The 26771-nt window shown below is 44.7% G+C and overlaps 1 protein-coding gene across 1 annotated transcript in view; it reads left to right on the forward strand.

Moving 5' to 3' along the window:
- MAP3K5 (mitogen-activated protein kinase kinase kinase 5) overlaps window positions 1–26771 on the forward strand; it is a 240487-nt gene that overhangs the window by 190904 nt on the left and 22812 nt on the right. Inside the window, exons 22-23 of the mRNA XM_058671310.1 lie at window positions 15968–16145; window positions 16241–16409. Coding sequence (XP_058527293.1) covers window positions 15968–16145; window positions 16241–16409 — 347 coding nt within the window. The remainder of the gene's footprint in view (window positions 1–15967; window positions 16146–16240; window positions 16410–26771) is intronic.

Consider the following 26771-nt stretch of genomic DNA (forward strand, 5'->3'; position numbering starts at 1 on the left):
TGCTTTTTTCTCAAGTTGGTTTTTACCCACCTTCGTTGGAAGGTGGGTTTACTCTAGGAAGATCAATTAGAGCATTGTAAATAATAACAAAGAGAGAATGTGGTTTGAGATTTCCCTAAGCTGGGTAAGTGCTTGGTCCAATGGTACATGGGTTCTGTGAGGCATGACAGGTTTCGTCAGGTGCCAAAGATAGCCTGAAGTCTGAAATATCCCAAGGAATGGGATACAGATCCATTGCTTGGGGTTTCCTTGCAATGCCCCTCTCCCCCAGGTTTCCTTCCTCCATTCTGGAAGGAGAGATTCTCCTCCCACCCCAAGGCTCTTCCTCCTTTCTCATGGACAGCCATAGCTCTGAACGCAGCCATTGTGCCTTCAGAAGGGAGGCCCAGCCATGCTCATTTGCCTCTGAGCAGCTGGTTTCAGGTGTGATCAGATGGGCACTGACTGGAGTTGCACAGAACTCGATGCTGGAGTGCCGAGCCACTTGGTAGATCTGTGACAGGTAGCAGTTCACGTGTCTCAGCTGTCATCCTGTGCTGGTAACAATACCAACTTCACAGATTTCATTCTGAAAATAAAATAAAACGTGTCCTTAAAGAACCTTGGTGCTGTTCCCAAGCAGCTCAACCCATGAATGTTTTCTTTCCTCCACATGGCTGGGTTTTTGTTGGCAGGGAACAGATTCCTGTCATAGGCACATTTAACTTCTGAGAACTCTGAGAACTCAACAAGGCATTATTTAGTGAGAGAGAGGAGTGTTTGAAGCAGCAGCTCCTTTTACCCTGAGGGTTCTTTGTGAACATGTGCTTAGGGTAAACATGAGATGGGGTTACAAATCTGCCGAACTTTGCTCTCTCATGTCTCCCACCTGCCCTCTTCTGCTTCATGTTCAAGGTAATTCAAATGCTAGTTGGATTCTGCTTTGGTTTTAGAGTGTAACCACTCTTAAAAGGAAGGGTGTTGGGTCTGATCTGGGCTCACTTGTTGCCTGGGTGGCCTTAAACATATCTTACTGTCACCTTATCTATCTGGTGAGTTCAGTTAGACCAGCTGTTCATGGGACTGATGGAGGAGCAAACGAGATTGGTTATGGAAAATGCTTGGCCCAGTGAGTGCTTCATAAGGGGCCATGTTCACGTTTCTGCTGCCCATGCCCAGTGGGCTGTTGGGAGTTGCAGACCATAGTCCACAGGTCTCCTCCTTTCCCATAAGGCCTGCTTTAGGGCCTGTCTTCCCCGAGAACATGTTCTTTTCCCAGTGGCCCATCCCTCTTTGTTCTGCCCATAGTACCTGAAACATGGACTTGTGCCTGCAGGTGGAGCAGCCCTAAGTCTGGGTGACATGGCTACTCTGACTTTAAGCTAAAGGGATAGTGTGATGTGGACGAACATTCTCTTTCCCAGGAGGGCGAGACAAGGCAAGCTAACCTAAAAAGGCATTAGCCTGATTGTTCAGGGTTACCAAGAACCTCATCCTCCTATTAATTCGAACTTTGAACTGCAACCTCGTCTTACTGTCTTTCTGGATGAATCAAAGCTACAGGCCTCTTCCTTCCCCCGGTCTCTTTCCAAGTCATGCCTGTTTCTGAGGGGCCTGTAATTATCCTTGCCTTTTCCTTAAGAGGGGAGTCAAAGGTAGGGAGGGAGAACTGATGAGGTCCTCCACTCCCTTTAGGAAGAGGTGACAGTTCAGTCTATTCTCTGTTACTTTAACAGAGTGCCAGACTGGATGATTTCTGAAACAAAAAAGGGGGGAGGGGAGCAGAGGAGGAGGAAGGGAGAGAGAGATGTGAGTTCTGATGTCTGAGAACATGGTCCCAGCTCTACTTGGCATCTGGTGAGAGTCTGCTTTTCTAGTGGTCCCAAGACAGTGCAGGACAATGCATGGCATGATAGAGTTAGTAAGCCATGTGAAGTTCCCCTTCACAGCAAAACCACTCCCTCCACCAATCCACTCAACCATGAACCACAGATGGGGCAGAAACCCTCAACCTAATCACCTGTTACAGATCTCACCTCTTAATCCATCCCACTGGGCATTGCATTTCAAAATGAGTTTCAGTAGTGATGTTAAAGCCACAGTATGTGACTTGTTTGAACCTGACAGCTCTCCCATTGTCATACACAGACCCAAAATTTAAGCAGTTTGCTTTCACGGAAACATTCGTTGTGCACAGGAAACATGCGTGGCCCTGAATGCATAGCAGTGAGAAATGCAGGGTTCCTGACATGTAAGAGCTGTGGCTCTGGTACAGGAGATGCAGTAGGCAACTGATCTGTACAGAGGGAGTCACAAGTTGGGGGGAGTGTGATGGGACTTGGTCAAACTGACCTCCGGTGAGAGCTTGGTGGCTTAGGGAGGAGGTGGGTTTCACAGGTGGATGGGGAGGCAGAAGCCAAGTGAGGCCCTGCTAGCCTGAGTTTATGGGGGATGAAGGAAGCTTTGACAGCTCAGTCGGTGCTTGAAGTGCAAGGGGCAGAGATCAAGCCAGAGGTCGCAAGAATCTTGGGCCACAAAACACTCCCTGTGAAAAGCGAATAAATACGAGACTCGCAAGATGGCCGACATAGGAGGAAGACTGTGAGAGAGCTCACAGACAGAGAGGGCTAGAACGCGACAAAAGCGTAAGTGGAGCAGCATAGAACTACAGGGAGAAGAACGTGAAGTTCCCTGGACAGTGTGGAGCCAAAAAAATCCACACAACTCGGAAGAGCAACCAGGGAAAAACAAAGCAAAGGACAGGGAAGACGACTTTCCGCTCCTGACCTGCTGAGTCACCTCTGAGTGCAGACGCTGAAAGCCACCGAACCCACCCAAAGACCGACCTGAAGACGCTGTGGCCGTGAGGACCGGAGGTGATTGGGACCCGCTGGCATCTGCTCACCCTGGTCACCAGGACTCGCCAGGACCTGCCCCGCTGCGGACACCAGGACCCTGAATCACCGGGACCCGCCGGCATCTGCCCACCCTGGTCGCCAACCCCCGGGACCTGCACCAGCCGCAGCCTCCAGGCTCCATTGCGACCCGCGGAGACCAGCAACGGACGCAGCAGTCGGGAGACGCACTGGCGGCCAGGATTCCCACCAGAGGAAGAGGCAGACTGCAAGAACCTGAGGTTTGAGTGAGTTGGGTGGGGACAGTGGTGGGTTGGAGGCTTCGGGAGTTGGCCCCCCAGGGGCACGGACAGAGCCTGAACACAATTGGTCTCCCCGCCCCTCCCCCCCCCAGGCTCCAGCCTCTAGAGACACAGGGCGAGTGCCTTGAGACTGCCAAAACTGTGTCTGGGAGAAAGGCAAAAGGCACACTGGATACTCCCCTGTGCCTTTGCGGTGTGGCACTCAGCTGGGCGGTGCTATCCCACAGGAACCCAAGCACGCCTCTGGGCTGGGCAGTTCCCTGCTAGCGCAGGGGCGGTCGGTCCCCTGCAAGTGCTGGGGTGGGCGGACCTGCGCAGGAGGCGTTTCCAGAGAGCACCTGGAACACGCCCTATAGTCCCTTGCTCCGAGCCCTGTGATCCAGTAAACAGGGTGCGCTCACAGAGAGTGCCTTCACTCCCCCACGCCCTGTGGTAGCATACCTGTAGGGGACGAGCTGAGAGTGCGCTTTGAATCCTCTGGACCCTGGAAGAGGCGCCCTGAGGTCCAGTGTTCTGGAGACGCACCAAAAGTGCCTTGAAAATTCCCACACCCTGCTACTCCACGCCTGCAGACTCCGATCTCTACAGGATAGTGCTTGGAGACCCCTCAGCACACTGGTGCCTAGGTCTCTCAAAAAAGAAACACTAACACAATGGGAAGAAATACCAGAAAAGGTAATGATCCAGATGAGAGTGCCAACACCCTACCAATAAAGGATCGAAAGCCAATGTCTATTTCGGAGATGCGAGATGAAGACATAGAAGATCTACCAGACAAGGAATTCAAAAAAATAATGTTAAAATATGTCAGAGACAATGAGAAGAATTGGGAGGACTTCAAGGAATTCAAGAACCACATAGCCTCAGAAATACAACAAATGAAAAGTAAAATCCTTGACTTAGAGCACAAAATTGAGAGCCTAACCAACAGAACAAATACAGCAGAAGAGAGGATCTCTGAAACGGAAGACACACAAAACGAACACACCCAGTTCATGAAACAGCTGGAGACAAGTCTGAACAAAGCCAATAAGACCATACAAGAAATGAAAGACAACCTCAGAAAATCAAATATTAGGATTATTGGCCTTCCTGAAGGAGCGGAAAAAGAATCAGGAATGCAAATGGTGCTCGACGAAATTATACAGGAAAACTTTCAAAACACTTGGAACATGAATCCAGCTCAAATCCAGGACGGTCAGAGGACTCCCAGCAGATATGACCCAAAGCTATCTTCACCCAGACATATGGTGCTCAAGTTCCACTCCAACGAAGACAAAGAAAGAATCCTGAGACAAGTACGAAGCAGAGAAAAGATCACATACCGGGGAAAACCAATCAGGATCACGGCTGACTTTTCTGAAGAGACCTTACAAGCAAGAAGAGAATGGACAAAGATCTTCCAAATCCTGAATCAGAACAACTGTCAACCAAGACTATTGTACCCAGCAAAGATCTCATTCGTATTTGAGAACGAAATCAAATACTTCCACAGCAAAGAGAAATTAGAAGAATATGCCAGCACAAAACCAGCTCTACAAAATCTCCTTAGAAATGCACTAATTCCAGAAAAAAAGGAGGGGAATCATAAGCAAAGATGGCAAACAGGAAGGTCTCCCCACTAAAGTCCACACAAGGAAGGGCAATAACACAGATATCAACACCCACAAAAACAAGTATGGCAGGGCAAAATCACAACCTCTCAATTTTAACTCTCAACACAAATGGCCTAAACTCACCAATCAAAAGGCATAGATTAACAGAATGGATTATCAAACAGCACCCAACTATCTGTTGCCTACAAGAGACACATCTAACCAGAAGAGATTCAAAGAAGCTGAAAGTGAAAGGTTGGAAACAGATATTTCATGCCAATGGACGAGAAAAAAAGGCTGGGGTAGCTGTCTTAATTTCAGATGATGTGGACTTCAATCTGACACACATCAAAAAGGACAGGGAAGGACATTATATATTGGTGAAGGGACTGATCCATCAGGAAGTAATTACCATTGTGAACATATATGCACCAAATTCAAACGCACCTAGCTACGTGAAGCAATTACTCACGGACTTAAGGGGAGACATAGATATGCACACAATAATAGTGGGTGATCTTAACACCCCACTAACAACTATAGACAGATCAACAAAACAAAAACTCAACAAAGAAACAACAGAACTCATACAAACAATAGAACAACTGGACTTGGTTGACATTTATAGAATTTTTTACCCTAAGGCCACAGATTATACATTTTTTTCAGCAGTGCATGGCACCTTCTCCAGGATCGACCACATGATAGGACACAAAGCAAACCTAAATAACTTCAAAAAGATAGGAATCATACCATGTACCCTCTCAGACCACCACGGAATGAAGCTGGAAATCAGCAATTCAAAATGCCCCAGGAAATACAGAAACTCTTGGAGGCTGAACAATATGCTACTAAACGAACAATGGATCAGAGAAGAAATTAAAGATGAGATCAAAAAATTTATGGAAACCAATGAAAACTCTGACACAACATTCCAAAATTTGTGGGACACTGCCAAAGCAGTGCTACGGGGTAAACTCATCGCAATTGGAGCTCATGTCAAGGCCCAAGAGAGGCGCCAAATACAGGAACTAAACACACACCTCCAGGAACTGGAAAAACAACAGCAGAAGAGCCCCACACACAATAGGAAACAAGAAATCATCAAAACAAGGGAGGAAATCAACCAGATAGAAATAAAAAAAACCATACACAAAATCAATGAATCAAAAAGCTGGTTTTTTGAGAAGATAAACAAGATAGACACTCCACTGGCCCGACTGACAAAGAAAAAACAAAAGAAGGCAAGAATTAACAGCATCAAAGATGAAAAAGGCAACATAACAACAGACACCGCATCCATTAAGGCCATAATCAGAAATTACTACAAAGCACTGTACTCCAACAAATCAGAAGATCACCAAGAAATGGAAAAGTTCTTAGACTTCTACACTTGCCAAAACTTAGCCCAGAGGCAACAAACGACCTGAACAAACCCATAACTGAAGTAGAGATTGAATCAGTGATTAAAGACCTCCCAACAAGGAAAAGCCCAGGCCCAGACGGCTTCACTCCAGAATTCTACAAAACATTCCGAACAGAGCTGACCCCAATCCTCTACAAACTCTTCAAAACAATAGAAAAAGAGGCAACCCTTCCAAACTCATTCTATGAAGCCAACATTACCTTAATCCCAAAACCAGACAGAGAACTAACAGAGAAGGAAAACTACAGACCTATCTCTTTGATGAACATTGATGCTAAGATTCTCAACAAAATCCTAGCCAACAGAATTCAAAAACACATCAGACAGATCATTCATCCAGATCAAGTAGGATTCATCCCTGGAATGCAGGGATGGTTCAACATTCGAAAATCTATAAATGTGATACACCACATCCAAAAACTGAAAAACAAGAATCACATGATAGTATCAATAGATGCAGAAAAAGCTTTCGACAAAATCCAACATCACTTCCTACTAAAAACCCTAACCAAGGTAGGCATAGATGGAAAAATCCACAACATAATTAAAGCAATATATGAAAAACCCAACGCCAGCATCATACTGAATGGAGAAAAGCTGGAACCCTTCCCACTGAGATCTGGAACAAGACAGGGATGTCCACTTTCTCCACTACTATTCAACATAGTCCTAGAGGTACTCGCTGAGGCCATAAGACAAGAAAAAGAAATCAGAGGAATCCAAATGGGAAACGAAGAAGTCAAGCTCTCACTATACGCAGATGATATGATTCTTTATGTAGAAGAGCCAAGAGACTCAATACAGAGACTGCTAGAACTTGTACGAGAGTTTGGTAGAGTGGCAGGGTACAAAATTAATGAACAAAAATCAACAGCCATAGTGTATGCGAACAGCCCCAAGATGGAAAAAGACTTAACCAGCAAGATACCATTCAAAATAACAGAGAAAAGTATGAAATATCTGGGAATAAATCTAACCAAAAATGTAGAAGACTTATTTGAAGAAAACTACAATCTGCTTAAAAAAGAAATTGAACAAGACCTCAAAAGATGGAGTAATATCCCATGCTCCTGGATAGGTAAAATCAATATCATTAAAATGTCTATACTGCCAAAAGCAATATATACATTCAACGCAATCCCAATCAAATTGCCCAAAATATTCTTCATGGAACTGGAAACAATGATCCAAAGGTTCATCTGGAAGCACAAAAAACCACGGATAGCTAGAACTATCCTGAAGAACAGGAAGTTAGCAGGGGGAATCACAGTTCCGGACCTCTGGACATACTATAGGGCAGTGGTTATCAAAACAGCGTGGTACTGGCACAAAGATAGAGAGGAAGATCAATGGAGCAGAATAGAAACGCCAGAAGGAAACCCACACAGATACAGCCAAATAATCTTTGACAAAAAGACAAACGACAACCCAGGCAAATGGGAAGGTCTGTTCAATAAATGCTGCTGGGACAACTGGTTGATAGCCTGCAGAAACAAAAAAATAGATCCACATCTCTCACCATACACTAAGATCAGATCTAAATGGATAACAGATCTAAACCTACATCCAGAAACCTTCAAACTTTTGGAAGAAAATGTTGGAAACACACTGGAACACTTAGGGGTAGGCCCTCACTTCCTAAAAAAGACTCCAGATGCAGTAGAAATCAAGACCAAAATAAACAATTGGGACCTCATCAAACTAAGAAGCTTCTGTACAGCTAGAGAAACAATCAACAAAGTAAAAAGGCAACCCACAGAATGGGAGAAGATCTTCGCACACGACATAGGTGATAGAGGGCTAATATCCAGAATATACAAAGAGCTACAAAACAACCGAAATGTCAAAACAAACAACCCACTCAAGAAATGGGCACGGGAAATGGGCAGACACTTCACAAAGGAACAAACCCAAATGGCAAATAAACATATGAAAAAATGCTCAAGTTCCCTGGCAATAAGGGAAATCCAAATTAAAACATCAATGAGGTACCACCTAACGCCAGTAAGACTGGCCCACATGAATAAAAGCACCAACGACACTTGTTGGCGAGGTTGCGGGGAAAAGGGAACCCTACTCCACTGCTGGTGGGGCTGCAGGCTGGTACAGCCTCTATGGAAATCAGTATGGAGAATATTCAAACAACTCAAATTCAACATACCGTATGATCCAGCAATAGCACTCCTAGGAATATATCCAGAACACTTGTTCTATGAGAAACCAACATGTACTCCTATGTTCATAGCAGCACAATCAGTAATTGCAAAAACATGGAAACAACCAAAATGCCCATCAAAAGAGGATTGGATAAGAAAGCTATGGTTCATCTACTCCATGGAATACTACTCAGCTATTAAAAAAAACAAAATGCAGTTCTTTGTGGCCAAATGGGCCAAACTGGAAACCATAATGCTAAGGGAAATGAGCCAATCCCAAAAGGTTAAATACCACATGTTTGCCTTAATTTAAGATGATATGATGTTATGTATAACATGTTATGTTTTGAATGTTATATGTTGTGTATAAACTAAAATTGAAGTATAGGTGAGGTGGTCACAAAAGGTGGCTGGGAACCCGCATTTACTTTTAACATATTGGTTACTCATTACTATGTCAATTAATTCCATAATGATGTAAATTTTTGCTGATGGTATGTTGGAGCTTTTAATTGACTGGGATGATACTCTGCTGGCTCTGTCATCAGACCAGAGAGGGTATACCTAAGAAACCGTTGAACTTGACGGGACAATAAGATGCTCGACTCTATGTTTGGTATACGCTTGCAATGGGGAAATCTCAACTGAACTTGAGCTGTGGTTATGCAACAAGGTGGAGGAATCCACCATGGTGGGAGGGTTTGGGGAGGGGTGGGGAGAACCCAAGTATCTATGTAACTGTGTCACATAATACAATGTAATTACTGAAGTTAAATAATAAATAATTAAAAAAAAAAAAAAGAAAGCGAATAAATACACAAAAGAGGCATGGAAAACAGCAGGACATCTTAATCTGGTCTCATGTCAGAGGTCAGCATTGGGACTATAATGCTGCGATAACAGAAGTGCCCACATGGCAATGAACGTATCCATCCTGTCCAGGGTGACCACCACCAGCCCTACGTGGGTTTCTGCTTTGATTTTATTTTAATGTTAATGTAAAGAACCTACGAGGTTCTAACACTGTCTTAGACAGTGACACTACCATGTGGATTATGCCAGTGACTGTGAGAAGGATGATTTATGCAATAACATTCATTCAATATCCTATTTAAACCTTGGCTCTAAGGAATACTGGAATGAGGCACTGGGCACTAAGAATGTAGGGTGGTGGTGGGGATGCTGATGCTATGGAGTAGTAGTAGGCTAAGTCTCCACCTGTAGTGTTGGCATCCCATATGGACGCCAGTTCATGTCCCAGGTGCTCCACTTTGATCCAGCTCCCTAGTTGTAGGGAAAGCAACAGAGGATGACTCAAGTTCTTGAGATCCTGCATCCATGTGGGAAACTAGGAATAAGCTCCTGACTCCTGGCTTCAGATCAGCTCAGCTCCAACCATTGCCACCATTTGGGAGTGAACCAGTAGATGGAAGACAAGTCTCTCTCTGTCTCTTCTCTCTGTAGCCCTGCCTTTCAAATAAAAATAAAATCAATCTTTAAAAAAAAAGAATATGGAAGAGACTCATACCACCCAGATCCTACCTGGGTTGCTTGGGAGTGCCTGTAAGTTTTTCCCACAGTCTGAGGTTGCAACTTGGAATTCTGTGCTTTTTTTTTTTTAATTCATTAATTACATTGTATTATGTGACACAGTTTCATAGGTACTTGGGTTCTCCCCACCCCTCCCCAAACCCTCCCACCATGGTGGATTCCTCCACCTTGTTGCATAACCACAGTTCAAGTTCAGTTGAGATTCCCCCATGGCAAGCATATACCAAACATAGAGTCGAGCATCTTATTGTCCAGTCAAGTTCAGCGGCTTCTTAGGTATACCCTCTGGTCTGAAGACAGAGCCAGCAGAGTATCATCCCAGTCAATTAAAAGCTCCAACATACCATCAGCAAAAATTTACATCACTATGGAATTAATTGACATAGTAATGAGTAACCAACATGTTAAAAGTAAATGCGAGTTCCCAGCCACCTTCTGTGACCACGTCACCTACACTTCAATTTTAGTTTATACACAACATATAACATACATAACATAACATGTTGTACATAACATCATATCATCTTAAATTAAGGCAAACATGTGGTATTTAACCTTTTGGGATTGGCTCATTTGCCTTAGCATTATGGTTTCCAGTTTGGCCCATTTGGCCACAAAGAACTGCATTTTGTTTTTTTTTTTTAATAGCTGAGTAGTATTCCATGGAGTAGATGAACCATAGCTTTCTTATCCAATCCTCTGCTGATGGGCATTTTGGTTGCTTCCATGTTTTTGCAATTACTGATTGTGCTGCTATGAACATAGGAGTGCATGTTGGTTTCTCATAAAACAAGTGTTCTGGATATATTCCTAGGAGTGCTATTGCTGGATAGCTAGAACCATCCTGAAGAACAGGAAGTTAGCAGGGGGAATCACAGTTCCGGACCTCTGGACATACTATAGGGCAGTGGTTATCAAAACAGCCTGGTACTGGCACAAAGATAGAGAGGAAGATCAATGGAGCAGAATAGAAACACCAGAAGGGAACCCACACAGATACAGCCAAATAATCTTTGACAAAAAGACAAACGACAATCCAGGCAAATGGGAAGGTCTGTTCAATAAATGCTGTTGGGAATTCTGTGCTTTGAAGTAAGCTCAGATCACCGTTAAATTCACTGAAGTATGAGAACCATTATTCAAGTTATGGGAAACTGGGCAATCCAGTTAGGAAGCTTTGTGCTGGGGTGTGGCTTTTTTCTCCAGGCTGAGCTGGAGAGAAGGAGAGCAATAAAGAACCCCAGGACTGCCCTCATTGTGGTGGAAAGAAATCCCCACTTTATAAGGCAGAAGCATATCCAACTGTTTGAAGTGAGGACTGGTTTCCTGCTGTGCATGGGGGCTCCCACTACTCTACAGCCCACAGATTGGCCTCTCTTTGCTCCTCCTCACAGCTACCTACTTGGGTCTCTTGCTCGTACCCACTACCACACCTTGCCTTTCCACATGTGTTCTTTCTCCTCTTGTACTCCTGTAAGTAGTACATGCACTCGTTTCCTTAAGCCAGATACCTCAGGGTTCCTTTTGAGTTCTCCTTTTGATACCCCTCACTCTAGTCCACCAGCAAGTCCTCTTGGCTACCCAACAAACAAGAGATAACTACATGTTGAGTGTATGATCACATGGCTAAGAGACAGGTGACCAGTGTAGAATGAAGGTCCCTAGTTTGACATCAAATGAGGAGGGAATCAGTTCTGTGCACACAGGATATTGAAAAGTCCTGGACGGGCCTTGCTGGTGAGCACTGGGTTGCATCCTTCAGCACCTGCAATTCTTTGTCCTCCTTTTTCAAAATTGATATCCATGGAAACTTAAACTTCACAGGTGTGACATAAACTTTTTTATTCCCGGGTAATCCAAATATATAATAACTCAACCCAAGTGGGGGGTGAATTCAAGGCCTCACTCCCTTGCCTGGTACACAAACACACACTGCACATGTACACGTAAGGAAATGCATCCGGTAGCATTGCACGTAGAATTGGGTCTGTTCATTTCCAAGAAAACCTCCAGTTGTGTCTTTGAAGTGGAAGTGATGCTTGCTTCCGTATGTGTGTGTGGCATGCATCGTGAAGAGAATAGCCAGTCCATGGACTGGGGAAGAACTGCTGAGTTCTGTTGAGCAGCAGGGAGCTCTCTGCAGGCCTTTTATCTGCACCTCCCCTGGCCCCATCCCCTTAATGAAGGACATGGTCTGTTCCCTCGAGTCAAGAGAATGGGTGTGAGCTTCCTCCCACTGTATTTCCCTTCATCAGTGTTTAACTTTGGGGGCTTGACATCTCACAACAGTGAAAATCATGCTGTTGTCAATCAGCTGTTTTGCCCATGTGGAAATCTGTGCTCCTGAGATGCAGCAGAAGCAACACGCTTTACATACCTTGGCTTCCCCCCAAATACAAAAGATTAGTCCTGTGTTCACCCCACATGCCCCCACACAAATATTTCTACTCTCGGGCAGCCTGCTCTTCAGCATCAGCAAGGAAAAGCTAACTCATTTGTAGAGTGAAGATACCACTTGAAACATGGGCCATGGAGTGCCAGGCCCTTGCAGTACTCCAGGCAAAAAAAAAAGAGAGTCCCTGGTTGAGGAGACATTGGGGCTGTGGCCTGTCTGGCTCCCTGCCTCTGTGTGTCTTCAGCCAAGCCATTTGGACTTCTCTTTACATTTATACAAGGCATTGGGGTGTTAAAATGTAGACTCAGCAACTTTTTTCCCTCTCATCTTGCTTACTCCCCTTGGATGATTCAGTTCCAGAATCATTTAAGTAATAGCACATAGATCAACCAGTTGTGCCTGTGTCTGACTAGTAAGAGATCTTGAAACCAAGTTCTCTGGAAGGTGTGCTATCTCTCAGGAACACCTGGGAGATGAGGTATCTCTCTCATTGTCACTACAAATGAACACAGTGGTAGATGTTCCTCTAAAACTTGCTTTCCTACCTGCCCTTTAAGCAGGATGGAATGTTAGAATTTTCCTGCATGGTAGTTATGATACAACCAGGGGACAGGGTGGGTCTTACTTGCAGGAGGATTTGATTCAGAATGCCACTGGATGTGGTTAGAAAACCCTTGTTAAGACTGAGCAGCAAAGAAGAGCCTTCCCCTACACGGGGTGATACATTGTCAGGAGGTGTCATTTGCCTGCTCTGTCAAGGGACATTTAAATGCGGGACCATCATTATGCATGTTACTTGGTAGTCTGGTACTGCTACCTGTGAAATGTTGGCTTGTCAAAAATATTTCCAGCATGTATTTTTCTGTTCTAGAGATGATGCTTGTTTATTGTAGAGGCTTTGGGAAGATGGAAAATCACAATCATCCCAAATAACATTTTATAGAAATAAGTACCATTAATATCACGGTATATTTAAGTGTATATTCACCCAGTTATACATACAGCATATAACACAACATACACACACACACAGAATCTTCAAATAGAGAATCTAGCAACAGTTGGGAGGAAGGGAAGGAAGAAAGGAAAGAAGATACTGTGTAGTTCGTAAATCTGAGATCTGAGGTGAGTGTTCTTCAAATTTGTCCATTTGTCTCAGTGATCTATTGCCACCACCCATCCTGTTCATGAACACTGATTTGTAGTTGTAGCAAAATTCTTTTAAGAATCTATTTGTGGGACTGGCACTGTGGCACAGTGGCTTAAGCAGCCATTTGAAGTGCCAGCATCCTATATATGCACCAGTTCAAGTCCCAGCTTCTGCTCCATTTCCAATCCAACTCCATACAGATGTGTCTGAGAAAGCAGCAGAAGACGGCCTGAGTGCTTGGGCTTCTGCACCTACGTGGAACACCTAGAAGTTCCTGGCTCCTGGCCCCTGGTCCCTGGCTTTGGTCTGACCCAGCTCCAGCTGTTGTGGCCATTTAGGGAGTGAACCATCAAATGGAACCTCCCTCTGTGTGTAATTATTTCAAATAAATTTGGGGGTAAAAACTTGAAAAAAAGTTGTTGTCTTGTTATTTGAAAGACAAAGAGTGATCTTCCATCTGCTGGTTCAAACCCCAGATGTCCATGGCCAGGGCTGAAGCCAGGACCCAGGAAATCCATCTCCCATATGGATAGCAGGAATCCAACTACTTGGGGCATAACTTGCTGCCCCTTAAGGTGTGCATTAGCAGGAAACTGGACAGGAAGCGAGGGACAGGAAGACACTTGAACCTGGCACTCTGAGGTGACATACAAGCATCCCATGCAGCATCTTAATTGCTGTGTCAGGTGTCTATCCCTGTCTCCTGACCTTGAGGCCAGTTGTTGATTCAGCTCAGCCCAAGAGGTGGCAAGTAAAAGGGATTCTCAAGCAACCATAGATTTCCGACCATTTTACATCTGCCTTCTTTAGCAAAAGCCTTTTTGAGCACTTAATACACCTATGATGAAAATATTTCAGGCACAAATTACTGTTCTTAAAACCAGAATCTGATGAAATGTAGTGAGCTTCTATTGTGCCACTTTTGTCTCCATCCAAATAAAGTAGAAGTCTGAAATTGGCATTGTGGTGTAGCACATTAAACTAATGCTTGCAATGTCAGTGTCCCATGTGGATGCGAACTAGTTACCTAGTTGCCCATGCTAATCCAGCTTCATACTAATGTGTCTGGGAAAGCAGTGGGGGATGGCCCAAGTGTTTAGATCCCTACACCCTTGGTGAAAGACTCTTGAGAAGCTCCTGGCTTTTGCCAGGTCTAGCTCCCACTGTTTTTTTTTTTTTTAAGATTTATTCAGTTTATTACAAAGTCAGATATACAGAGAGGAGGAGAGACAGAGAGGAAGATCTTCCATCCGATGATTCACTCCCCAAGTGAGCCGCAACAGCCGGTGCGCGCCGATCCGAAGCCGGGAACCAGGAACCTCTTCCGGGTCTCCCACACGGGTGCAGGGTCCCAATGCATTGGGCCGTCCTCGACTGCTTTCCCAGGCCACTGTTTCAATCATTAGGGGAGTGAACCAGCATGTGGGAGAGCTCTTTCCCCACCCTAACTCTGACTTTCAAAAAATTGAATCATTAAAAAAAATCATAGAAAAACCTAAGAGAAAATCAGTCCATTATTTTCAAACATTTATCAAAGAATGCTTTTTTCTATGCCTGCATGCATAAAGCCAAGATATGTGCCAGAGTTACTTGTTTTTGAAAAAACAGAATTGGAACCAGTGGACCAGAATCAGACTCCCGCTTATTCACCATATCCTAGGCAACTCCAACATGCCAAAAAGGACTATAAAGCCCCCAATGAGTTTGGTTTACAAATTATGAATTCCAGCCTCCTGCTAATATGCCTGGGAAGGCAGTGGGAAATGGCCCAAGTATGTGGGTCCCTGCCATCCACATGGGAGACCCAGATGGAGTTCTTGGCTCCTGGTTTCGGTCAGGCCCAGATAGCAGATGTAGCATCTCTTTTCTTTCTGTCTCCCTCTCTCTGTCCATCTGCCTTGCAAATAAATAAAATAAATCTTCAAAAATTATTCATCTGATTCTGTATTTCATAGTTGTACAAATGAAGACCTGTGAGTGAAATAATAAACAGTAAATAAAATGAGACAATCAGAAGCCTGGTGCTTCCACAACTCTTTCACACCTTTAATTTGTTCCTTTCAGGGTCCAAAAGGCCCTGTCTGGCCCCTGCATGGGTTACAGTGAGCTTGGGGCAATCATTGGCACATACTCAGTACCTCAGGTAGTAGAATTATTCTTCTCTTTGCACTGAGATATGTCCTGAGGACTGTGGCTGACTTTCAGCAGCTGCTTCTGCAGAGTGGAAGAGACAGATCTTCCATTTGCTGAATCATTTCCTGTATGCCTGCAATAGACAGGGCTGCGCCAGGCCAAAGTCAGGACACTCCATCTGGGTCTCCCACAAGGGAAGCATGGACCAAAGAATTTGGGCCATTACCTGCTGCCTCCCAGGCACATTAGCAGGAAGCCAGATGGGAACTGGAGATGCAATTCCTGGTGCTCTGATAATGGGATGTGGGGGGTCTTGACGTGTCACTCCACCTGCTGTGGCATGTGCCCACCTCTAGCTATGTGTTAAGTTGTTGCAGGCATGCATCATGTGAATGTGTGTATGTATGTGCCTCTCACCCATGCAGAGTATCTCAGGAGCATCTCCCTGCCGGTGCCCGTCCTGGTAGAAGACACGAGCAGCAGCAGTGAATACGGTTCTGTTTCCCCGGACACCGAGCTGAAGGCAGACCCCTTCTCCTTCAAAACCAGAGCCAAGTCCTGCGGGGAAAAAGATGGCAAAGGGATCCGGACACTCTTCCTGGGGTACCGAGCTGCTTGGCACTTGGGTGATGGGCTTGTGCTATTGGGTGTGCTGCTGGCTAAGAGCACCATGCTTCATACTGCTCCTCCCCTTCCAGCATCCCCGATGAGAACTTTGAAGACCACAGCGCACCCCCATCCCCGGAGGAGAAGGATTCTGGTTTCTTCCTGCTGAGGAAGGACAGCGAGCGGCGTGCCACGCTACACAGGATTCTGACAGAAGACCAAGACAAAGTCGTGAGGAACTTAATGGAGTCTTTAGCTCAGGTAAAGCCCTCAGCCAGCCCCCTCACGTCCCAGAGCTCATGGGTCTTCATTGTCTCACAGAGGACATGGGGACACCAGGACGCTGCAGTGAGGAAGCCAGTTCCTCATGTGGTTGCTGGGATGAAAAACCCGGTTTTCAGCCAAAAGCAAATTTTTTTTTAATGTTGGAGAGCTTACAACCAGTCCCTTCCAACCTCATCTCCTCTTCATTTATTTGTTTATGCTTTCAATTCCATTTGTGTTTTGCAGTCAGTTGTTAAAATGGGCATTGAGCTCTGGGTATCTGTGACTCGCAGGTTAGCAGAAAGCCATCTGCTGGTCATTCCTTGGAGTGTTTCAGAAGCACAGTCAACTACGCAGAACCCTGGTGTTTGGGGGGCCGGGTTCTGATGGGCAGAGGGTGACAGATGTAAGAAGTCACAGCTGGATAGTGTCAGAGGGCCCTGCTCAGCGATGTGAGCCAAACAACTCTGGTGCTCTGTGAAAGATCATTTTGCTGGGGCGCCACTGACTGGGAGGCCTTCTCCTGTGACATCACTCCTCAGCTTCCAGATGGCCGCCTTCACACTGTGTCCTGAAAGGACCTTTTCTCTGGGCAGGTGCATTCCTGGAGCCTATTTTTAATTAAAATTTATTTCTGTATTTCTTTATTGATTTGAAAGTCAGAGAGAGAGAGAGAGAGATAACAAGAAAACTCTTTCGTCCACTGACTTACTCCCCAGGTGACTGTAACAGCTGAGTCTGGCAGCCTGAAGCCAAAAGCCAGGAATTCCATTCTGGTCTCCCACATATGACACAGACCATATTCTACTGCCTTTCCTGGTGTATTAGCTGCATCAGAAATGCAGGAGCCAGGATTCAAACAAGCTCTCAGAAATGGGAAGCCAGTATTCCAAATTAGACTCCCTGGGACACCAGTCTGATCAGATTGAGGCCCCACCTTTATGACTTCATGGGCCCTTTAGAGACTATTTCTTCAAATGGGGTCATATTGGGAGTTAAGGATCTGGCCTATGAAAATAGTCTATAATAGCCATGAAAGTGTGTTCAAATAGGCATGAGTGAACATAGGCTTCCCCTCAGCTCTAAGCCGCTGGGGACAGCTGAGGACCCTCATGAGTTTAAGCCTTCCACAGACCCACATGTGTGAGCTTAGAGTTCTGTGGACCTTGGAAATGAGTCTACCTACATGTCCACCTTTGACTGCCATGTGTCCTGCATGATCACTGTGGCCTGCCCATAGTCTATTCCTTTCTATCTTGGTAAAACATCCTCAGAAAAGGGTATGTCTGGGTGTGGAGTTGAGCCAAGCCTGTAAGACCTCTCATTACAAGAGTCTACCTGTTCCATCTGTAATGGGGATGTAGATGGCACCAGATTGCCTGCACTGGGTTCTCACTGTGCAGCCTCAGCTTGTCTCTGTCTTGAGAAATCCATTCACCCTGCACACATTTCTTTAAAAAAAAAAAAAAGATTTATTTTTAGTGGAAAGTCATATATAGAGAGAGAAGGAGAGACAGAGAGGAAGACCTTCTGTCCACTGATTCACTCCCCAAGTGGCTGCAACAGCTGGAGTTGAGCCGATCTGAAGCCAGGAGCCAAGAGCCTATTCCAGGTCTCACTGTTGCAAGGACCCAAGGCTTTGAGCTGTCTTTGACTGTTTTCCCAGGCCACAAGTAGGGAGCTGGATAGGAAGCAGGGCTGCCAGAATTTTTTTTTAAGATTTTATTTATTTTTATTGGAAAGGCAGATATACAGAGAGGAGAGACAGAGAGGAAGATCTTCCTTCCAATGGTTCATTCCCCAAGCAGCCACAATGGCTGGAGCTGAGCCAGTTCGAAGCCAGGAGCCTCCTCCGGGTCTCCCACATGGGTGCAGGGCCCCAAAGCCTTGGGCTGTCCTCAACTGCATTCCCAGGCCACAGGCAGGGAGCTGGATGGGAAACAGGGCCGCTGGGATTAGAACCAGTGCCCATATGGGATCCTGGCACATTCAAGGCAAGGACCTTAACTGTTATGCTACCACACCAGGCCCAGCTGCCAGAATTAGAACCAGTGATGATATGTGATCCTGGCACATACAAGGCAAGGACGTTAGCCGCCAGGCTACCATGCTGGGACCCCCTGGATACTTTTGAATCTGAAACTTTCATCACCTTAATAACTCCCTGTTGTCCACTTCTTTGTGAACCAGTACAGTCCCCAAGTACAGGGAAAGCTGAAGTGGGCGTCTCTGGGAAAACCCAGAGACTGGCTTATGTCCTAGAGGAAAACCACGTAGGGCAATTGCCAGCACAGAGGCCCAGACAGCAGGTGCATTATGAAGAGGGGTGGCTGGGCTTCTGAGCTGGAGATGGGAGGGGATGGTGAGGATGCTGTGTGGGAAGGAGACTGGACCCATCTTAAACCCTTAGCTTTTTCTCTTGTCTTCCTTTCTGCTCACATGGTTATTCAAGGACTGAGAATGGGATGTGTGGGAAAAGAAGAGGATCCAAGTGACAGTGAGGGAGCCATTGGGCAGCACTTGGAGTTCATTCATGCATTCATTAATCAAACAGTGAGCATCTACTGGATACCAAGAGCCATTCTATGCACTGGGGCTGCAAGTGTGGACAAAATAACAAGACATGTCTCCCACTCATGTTGACATTCTAGTGGATGAAGAAAAACAGCAAAAATTAGTAAATACCTATTAAGCATATAGTCACCAGATATTGTTCTTAGCGTTTCATGCATATTTTCTCACTAAGTTCTCACCACAGTAGTAGTTCTCTTAGCATCCTTACTTATACAGGCGAGAAAACTGAGGCGGAGAAGAATACTTCAGAGTTACCTTGCCAAGCTCATGTGGCTAGTTGATAGTCAGCATTTGGACCTTTGCATCTGGCTCCAGGGTCTGTGCTGTTGAGTGTTACACTGTCTGTCATATGGTGACTAGTGCTGGGAGAAGCGTAAGTCAGGGGAGCTGGAGAGGAGAGAAGGAAGGGGAATTGCCAAGAGTCACTATGGAGTGAAGGCTTCTCCTACACCTACTAGTGTAGGAGGCTTAATTTTTTTTATTGATTACATTGCATTATGTGACACTGTTTTATAGGCGCTGGGATTCCCCCACCCCTCCCCAATCCCCCCACGGTGGATTCCTCCACCTTGTTGCATTACCACAGTTCAAATTCAGTTGAGATTCTTTCGTTGCAAGCATCTACCAAGCATAAAGTCCAGCATCTTATTGTCCTGGTAAGTTCAACGGCTTCTTGGGGAGACCATCTCTGGTCTGAAGGTAGAGCCGGCAGAGTATCATCCCGTTCAATTAAAAGCCCCAACATAACATCAGTAACAATTTATAATGTTATGGAATTAGTTGACATGGTATTGAGTAACCAATATGTTAAAAGAAAAAAAGAAAAAAAAAGAATGTAAGTTCTGAACCACATCCTGTGACTTCTACATTGACATTTCAATTATTATTTATATACATCCGGGTTCTATACACCTTAAAATGGCTTAGATTGCTATTCAGCTGTCTCATGTCTATTTTAATTTTAGTCTTTAGCAGTTTATAGCATTGAAGCATGATTTCGCTGAACCTGGCTGTTTTTCAGGTAGTCTAACTCTATAACTCTAACAAGACATATGTCAACAGTTTAGGTGAACAGTTTTAGGAGGGGTGTGCAGAGAAATCTTCCATACCCCAGTGAGGAGTAACTAATCTTTGTGTCCCACTCAGTGAGTTAAAAGTGCATCCCCGCTGACCATTTCCTGTCCGTTTCTAAGCTTTCCTTGTTGTTCTCTGTCTATTCTAGTTTTTTTTGGTGTGTGTTTGTTTTGAGGGGTTTCTGGAGCGATCCCAATGATCATTACGAGAGAGGTGGGGACCCAAAGTCGGAAGCAGGCAAGGACCAGAGAAAGCTCCTCTCCCTAGTCCTGAAAGAAGTTTATTGTTCTTCTGTTTCTGCGGACTGCTCAGTGCTCCTGGTTGTTGTTCCAATGACCTTGGATCCTGCAGGGCAGGATTTGGGCTTCTTCCATCCCATGTGGTAGATCCAAATGGGGGTGGGTGACCTCAGAGTTCTCGGCCTCCAAAGGCACTCCAATTCCCCGTGGTCTTTTCGGTAGTTGGGATGTAGTCCTCGGTGCTCGTACTGATAGTCCTTGGTGAGGATCTGGGAGTCTTCAGGGTTGGGATACAAGAGGCTTAATTTTAGATGAGAAACATCTAGAACTCCATTTTTGTTTATTTTTATTTCACCTTTGAAAGGCAGGGGGTCTGAGGAAGGGAGAGGAGAGAGAGAAGACATGGAGACTGAGCAAGAGAAATTTTCCATCCACCAGTTCACTTCCCAAGTGTTAATGCCCGTAACAGCCACAGCTGGACCAGACTGAAACCAAGGATCCAAATCTTCATCTGGGTCTCCCACATGGGTGGTAGGGACCCATGTATTAAGCCATCATCGCCTGTCTCCAAGGGTGCACATTATCAGAAAAGCTGCATCAAAAGTGGAAGAGGCAGGACTCAAACCAGGCACTTCAGTATGCAAGTGGGTATCCCAAGCATGAAGCAGAGCTGGAACCCAATTTTCTTGTGGATTTCCTCTGTAAAAGGAGAAATGAAAGCATACCTTAAAAACAGCCACCGGAGTGAAAGCCTCGCTACACCAGCATGCAACTCCCAGTGAGCAGCAGAAGTTGCTAATTAGAATGACATTGCAATGGGAAGGAGTCCTTTTCTGTAACTGCATAGCGTGCCTTAGTTCCCACCCAGGTTTGCAGCTGGGTAGTCCAGCTAAATGGGACGGAAGAATGTCGTGATTAGGGACTTGGGATCAGCTTGGACTTGTTTTTACTGAGAATGATATCGGAGGGCTGGCCCAATTTATAGCCTGTGCAAGCTATTTAACTTCTGAGAGCCTGAGCTTCCTAAACTGTAAAATAGAGCACTCTTCCGTGTTAGGTTGATGTCTGGAGTAATAAAGATGGTGAGTGATTTATATAACAAAAAAATGTTTTACAAATGTCATCTCTTACTGCTGTTATTACCAGTTATCTTATATTTTAAATTTTTCTACAACCAGATAGAAATCATTCTTTTCATAATATGAACTTTTAAAAAAAGATTTATTATTCATTTGAAAGGCAAAGTGAGAGAGAGTTAGAGTTTCCATCTGCTAGATTTACTCCCTAAATGGCCACAGCAGCTGGGGCTGGAAGAATTCGAAGCCAGGAGCTTCATTCAGGTCTCCCACATGGGTGCAGGGACCCAAACACTTGAGCCATCTTCTGTTGCTTTCCCAGGTATATTAGCAGCGACCTGGATTGGAACTGAGCAGCCAGGGACTTGAACCAGCACCCCTATGGAATGCAGGTATTGTAGGCAGCAACTTTTCACACCACAATGCTGGTTTCATATATACCCTTTATCATGAAGCCAAAATCTCAATGCTGATCAGTAATCCAAGCCACTAACCCAGTAATCCCCTTATCCCATAACATTATTCTGAAATCCATTGATTTAAAAAGGTATTTATGAAAAGGAGAGCAGAGAGAAGCAAGAGAGGGAGAAGGAGCTTGAATCCACTGCTTCACTCCCCATATGCTCACACTAGTGGAGGTCGTGGACTAAGGCCATGTGGGGAGCAGAGACACCAGTGCCTGAGCCATTTCCTGCTGTCTCCCATGATGCTCATCGTAGGAAGCTGGGAGCAGAAGATGCAGGTGGGGGTAGAACACAAGTACTGCAATGGGAAACACAGGCATTCTGTTCGGTGTTTTATCTGCTAAGCCAAATGCCTTACTCCAGCTGATGATCAATAAGGATGAAGAATGGAGACTGTAACTGGACCATGCACAGGCATGCTGTCAAGTGCTACCTTTGGATAACTGAGTTCAGGGCTGCCTTGATCCCTACCTTGCTTGTGATGAAGGCATATAATTGTGTTAGCATGGAGGGCCCAGAGTTAAAAATAAAAATCATGATTCCGTAAAGCTCGTGAGCAAACTGTTCCTTTATAGGACAGTGTCATCTGCATCAAAAACCAGAAGTTGTGTGCTTTTCTGGTTGTGAAAAGCAATCTAATGTTATAAAAAATGCTTGCTATGTAAACTGTTGGCAAACTTGTAACTGATTTTTCACTATGATAAGCTTCCAATTTCTGAATAACTCACATTCACATTTTTCTTGAACATATTTTCATGGTGTTATGATTTTGTCTGTGAATCTTTACTTTGGGTGCAATTTACTTTGTGATGAGGGGAAAAAAAAAATCATAGTTTATCATTGTTCCCAATCTGACTTTAAAATATTCCCTTAATGACTCATTTCAAGCTTTTTAATATAATCTTTTATCATGAAACCACAAACACAGACAGCGCTCCCACATGAAAAGATATTGAGAGAAAGAGCTTGATGATGCATTTCTCTTTTATTTTAATAGAATCCTAGAAATTATGATTTTCATAGTAACTCAGTTGAGGAACTTTTTTTTTTAAAAGATTTATTTATTTTATTACAAAGTCAGATATACAGAGAGGAGGAGAGACAGAGAGGAAGATCTTCCATCCGATGATTCACTCCCCAAGTGAGCCGCAACGGCCGGTGTGCGCCAATCCGAAGCCGGGAACCAGGAGCCTCTTCCAGGTCTCCCACATGGGTGCAGGGTCCCAGTGCATTGGGCCGTCCTCAACTGCTTTCCCAGGCCACAAGCAGGGAGCTGGATCTGAAATGGAGCTGCCGGGAGTAGAACCGGCGCCCATATGGGATCCCGGGGCATTCAAGGTGAGGACTTTAACCACTAGGTCATGCTGCCGGGCCCTCAGTTGAGGAACTTAATGTTGCAGTAAGAAAATGAGCAATGAGAAAATGATGAAAATCCTGTTGTTTATTAAATGAGGATAAATCACATCTTCCATATGTTTCCTTTAAAACTGCAAGGTACCTTACTCAAGAGTTAGAAAAGAAAGAAATTTGAGAGAATGCACCTTTTTTGGAAGATTTATTCATTTTTATTGAAGAGGCAGATAAAATTTATAGGGAGAAGGAGAGAAAGATCTTGTGTCCGCTGATTCACTCCCCAAGTGGCCAAAATGGCTGGAGTTGATCTGATTCAAAGCCAGGTGCCAGGAGCTTCTTCCGGATCTCCCACATGTGTGCAGGTTTCCAAGGCTTTGGTCCATCCTCTACTGCTTTCCCAGGCCACAAGCAGATTTCTGGATGGGAAGTGGAGCAGCTGGGAGGTGAATTGGCACCCATTGGGGATCCCGGCCACTTGCAAAGTAAGGACTTTAGCCATTTAGTCATTGAGCCATCATGCAGGGATACCGAGAGTGCATCTGTTTAATTAATTTTATTTTTAGTGTTTTAAAATGTATTATTTGAGAAACAAAAGCAAGTGAGATGGAGGTAGAGTGCTCTATGTGCTGGGTCATTCCCTAGATGCCTCCTGAGAAAGGTTAGACCAGAGCCAAGAGCCAGAAACACACTGTCCAGATCTCCTACCTAGATGGCAGAGACCTAGCCACTTGAGCTGTAACCTGCTGTCTCCCAGGATGCCCATTAGCAGGAAGGTGGAAGTGAGAATGAAGCCAAATTCTAATCCAGTTACTCTGATGTGAGATGCACATGTCCTGACCAATAGCTGATTCACTGGGCCAGATGCCCACAGCTACATGTTTAAGTATGTGCTTTTACCAAGTGATTTATCTTTTTGAAAAACAGAGAGAGAGAGAGAGAGAGAGAGAGAGAGAGAGAGAGAGAGAGAGAGAGAGAAGAGAAGGGCAAAGCTATTCCATCCTGGTTCATTCTCCCAAATAGCTGTATCAGCTAGGTCTGGGCCAGGTCAAAGCCAGGAGTCAGGAACTTCATTGGAGTGTCCTGTATGTGTCAAGAACCAAGAACTTGAGCCATCATCTGCTGCCTCCCAGACAGATGGGCAGAAAGCTGGATTAGAAGTAGAGGCAGCAAATCCTGCCTTGCAGGATCCAAGGTCATTGAAACAACAACCAGGAGCACTGAGCGGTCCGCAGAAACAGAAGAACAGTAAACTTCCTTCGGGACTAGGGAGAGGAGCTTTCTCTGGTCCTTGCCTGCTTCCAACTTTGGGTCCCCACCCTCTCTCGTAATAACCATCAGGAGCACTCCAGAAACCCCTCAAAACAACCAACCAACCAAAACTAGAATAGATAGACAGAGAACAACAAGGAAAGCTTAGAAACAGATAGGAAATGGTCAGCGGGGATGCACTTATAACTCACTGAGTGGGACACAAAGATTAGTTACTCCTCACTGGGGTATGGAAGATTTCTCTGCACACCCCTCCTAAGCATGCTCACCTAAACTGTTGACATATATCCTGTTAGAGTTATAGAGTTAGACCACCCGAAAAACAGCCAGGTTCAGCTAAGTCATGCTTCAATGCTATAAACTGCTAAAGACTAAAATTAAAATAGACATGAGACAGCTGAATAGCAATCTAAGCCATTTTAAGGTGTATAGAACCCGGATGTATATAAATAATAATTGAAATGTCAATGTAGAAGTCACAGGTTGTGGTTCAGAACCTGCATTTTCCTATTAACATATTGGTTACTCAATACCATGTCAGTTAATGCCATAATGTTGTAAATGGTTGGAAATATTATGTTGGGATTTTTAATTGATTGGGATGATACTCTGCCGGCTCTACCTTCAGACCAGAGATGGTCTCACCAAGAAACCATTGAACTTACCAGGACAATAAGATGCTGGACTTTATGCTTGGCAAATACCTCCAATGAAAGAATCTCAACTGAATTTGAACTGTGGTAATGCAACAAGGTGGAGCAATCCACCGGGTGGGGGAGGGTTTTGGGAGGGGCGGGGGGAATCCCAGTGCATAAAAAAATGCAATGTAATTAGTTTTAGAAAAGGAAATGCAATAAAAATATATGTTAAAAAATAAAAATAAATAAAAATTAAAATTAGAAAAAAAAAAAGAGAAGTAGAGGCAGGATTCAATACCAGGTCCTCTATAATGGAACATAGGTGTCCCAGTAGGAAGTCTAACCTGTTGTACCAGAACAGCCACCCCAGATGTAGTCTTAATGCGTGAAATAGTCTGTTGGTCCATTCTTATATATAATCACCACACTGGTGGATAAGACATGATTTCAAGGATGGAGACTGAGAATCAGCCTCTTTGGTTGCCAGAAACTGACACATGTTAAGGACATTCCAAGTGCAAGGAGTGTGTTGTAACATTCACACAACAGTGGGAAAAGTGAACTTTTAAGGAATTCTAACCGTTTTGCCTGGTTCAGCTTCAGGGGGTTGGATATTAGAGCATGAGCCCAAGGGACTGCAAGCTTGAAGAGTTGGTGAATCATTTTGCAAGCTCAATAGCCAGCATTCTTGGAATACATTTCTGGTTGTATCCATTTCTCTAACCTCAGTGTAATGTCATTCTTGGTTCCATTGATTCTACTTCTTTCCGTGTAATAGGATGTATTCAGGAGCCTGTTTCATTACTTCTCTCCCTGGCAAAGTTTGAGGTTGAGATTATGTGTCTCATTGCATGAATCTCTGTTTAGTTCTTAAATTAAAATAAAATTAAAATTAAAACTTCTGACAGTAGGCCCGGTGTGGCAACCTACTGGCTGAAGTCCTTGCCTTGCATGTGCTAGGATCCCATATGGGCACTAGATCTTTTTTTTTTTTTCTTTAGTTTTGACATTCTTTACATAATTAAGTAGGGCAAAAACGTTCAAGGGCTACAGGAAAGTGGGTAAGACTATTGTTTCCACATTGTTTTTGTCACATATCTGGGATAAAGGGAGAGAAAAAGGGAGAAGCCCCACCCAGACGCCCACCTATCCCAGGTCCCTGATGTGGGGCATGCTCCAAGGGTCTTGCTCAAGAGGTTTTGATAGTTCAACAGTTATGAATTGCTGCCAATCTCTCCATTCCAAGCACGATGCGGTCATTGAAGAATCCATTGATTGACGTAGTCCATCATATAGTCTCTGTTTGCCCAGTTTTTCACTGCCAACATATGGCTGAGGCAGTTGACTGACTTGTTCTGTCCTCTGTCTTTTCATGGTTAGGGTTCTGAGTCCAGCAGTTTGATTGGGGAGATCCCCAAAGAAATTTCTTCTGAGGTGATCCCAGACCTAATTCTTGTGTGTGCTAGCAAGCACAGGGCCCGGCACAGTCCATTGCCCCAATCAGCTGGTGGTTACAATTGCTGGGTCAGTTCTGTTTCCAGCCCTGTCTTCCACTGGAACCAATACATGTTGCAGTCCAGCCTGATTCTGCCCAGCACATACTCGGCCCTCACATAAGCCAGTGGGAGCTGCAACCTAGTCGGAGCGACCCACAATAAACCCCACCAGGCTC

The sequence above is a fragment of the Ochotona princeps genome, chromosome 1, assembly GCF_030435755.1.
Source record: "Ochotona princeps isolate mOchPri1 chromosome 1, mOchPri1.hap1, whole genome shotgun sequence".
NCBI classification, from domain to species: domain Eukaryota; kingdom Metazoa; phylum Chordata; class Mammalia; order Lagomorpha; family Ochotonidae; genus Ochotona; species Ochotona princeps.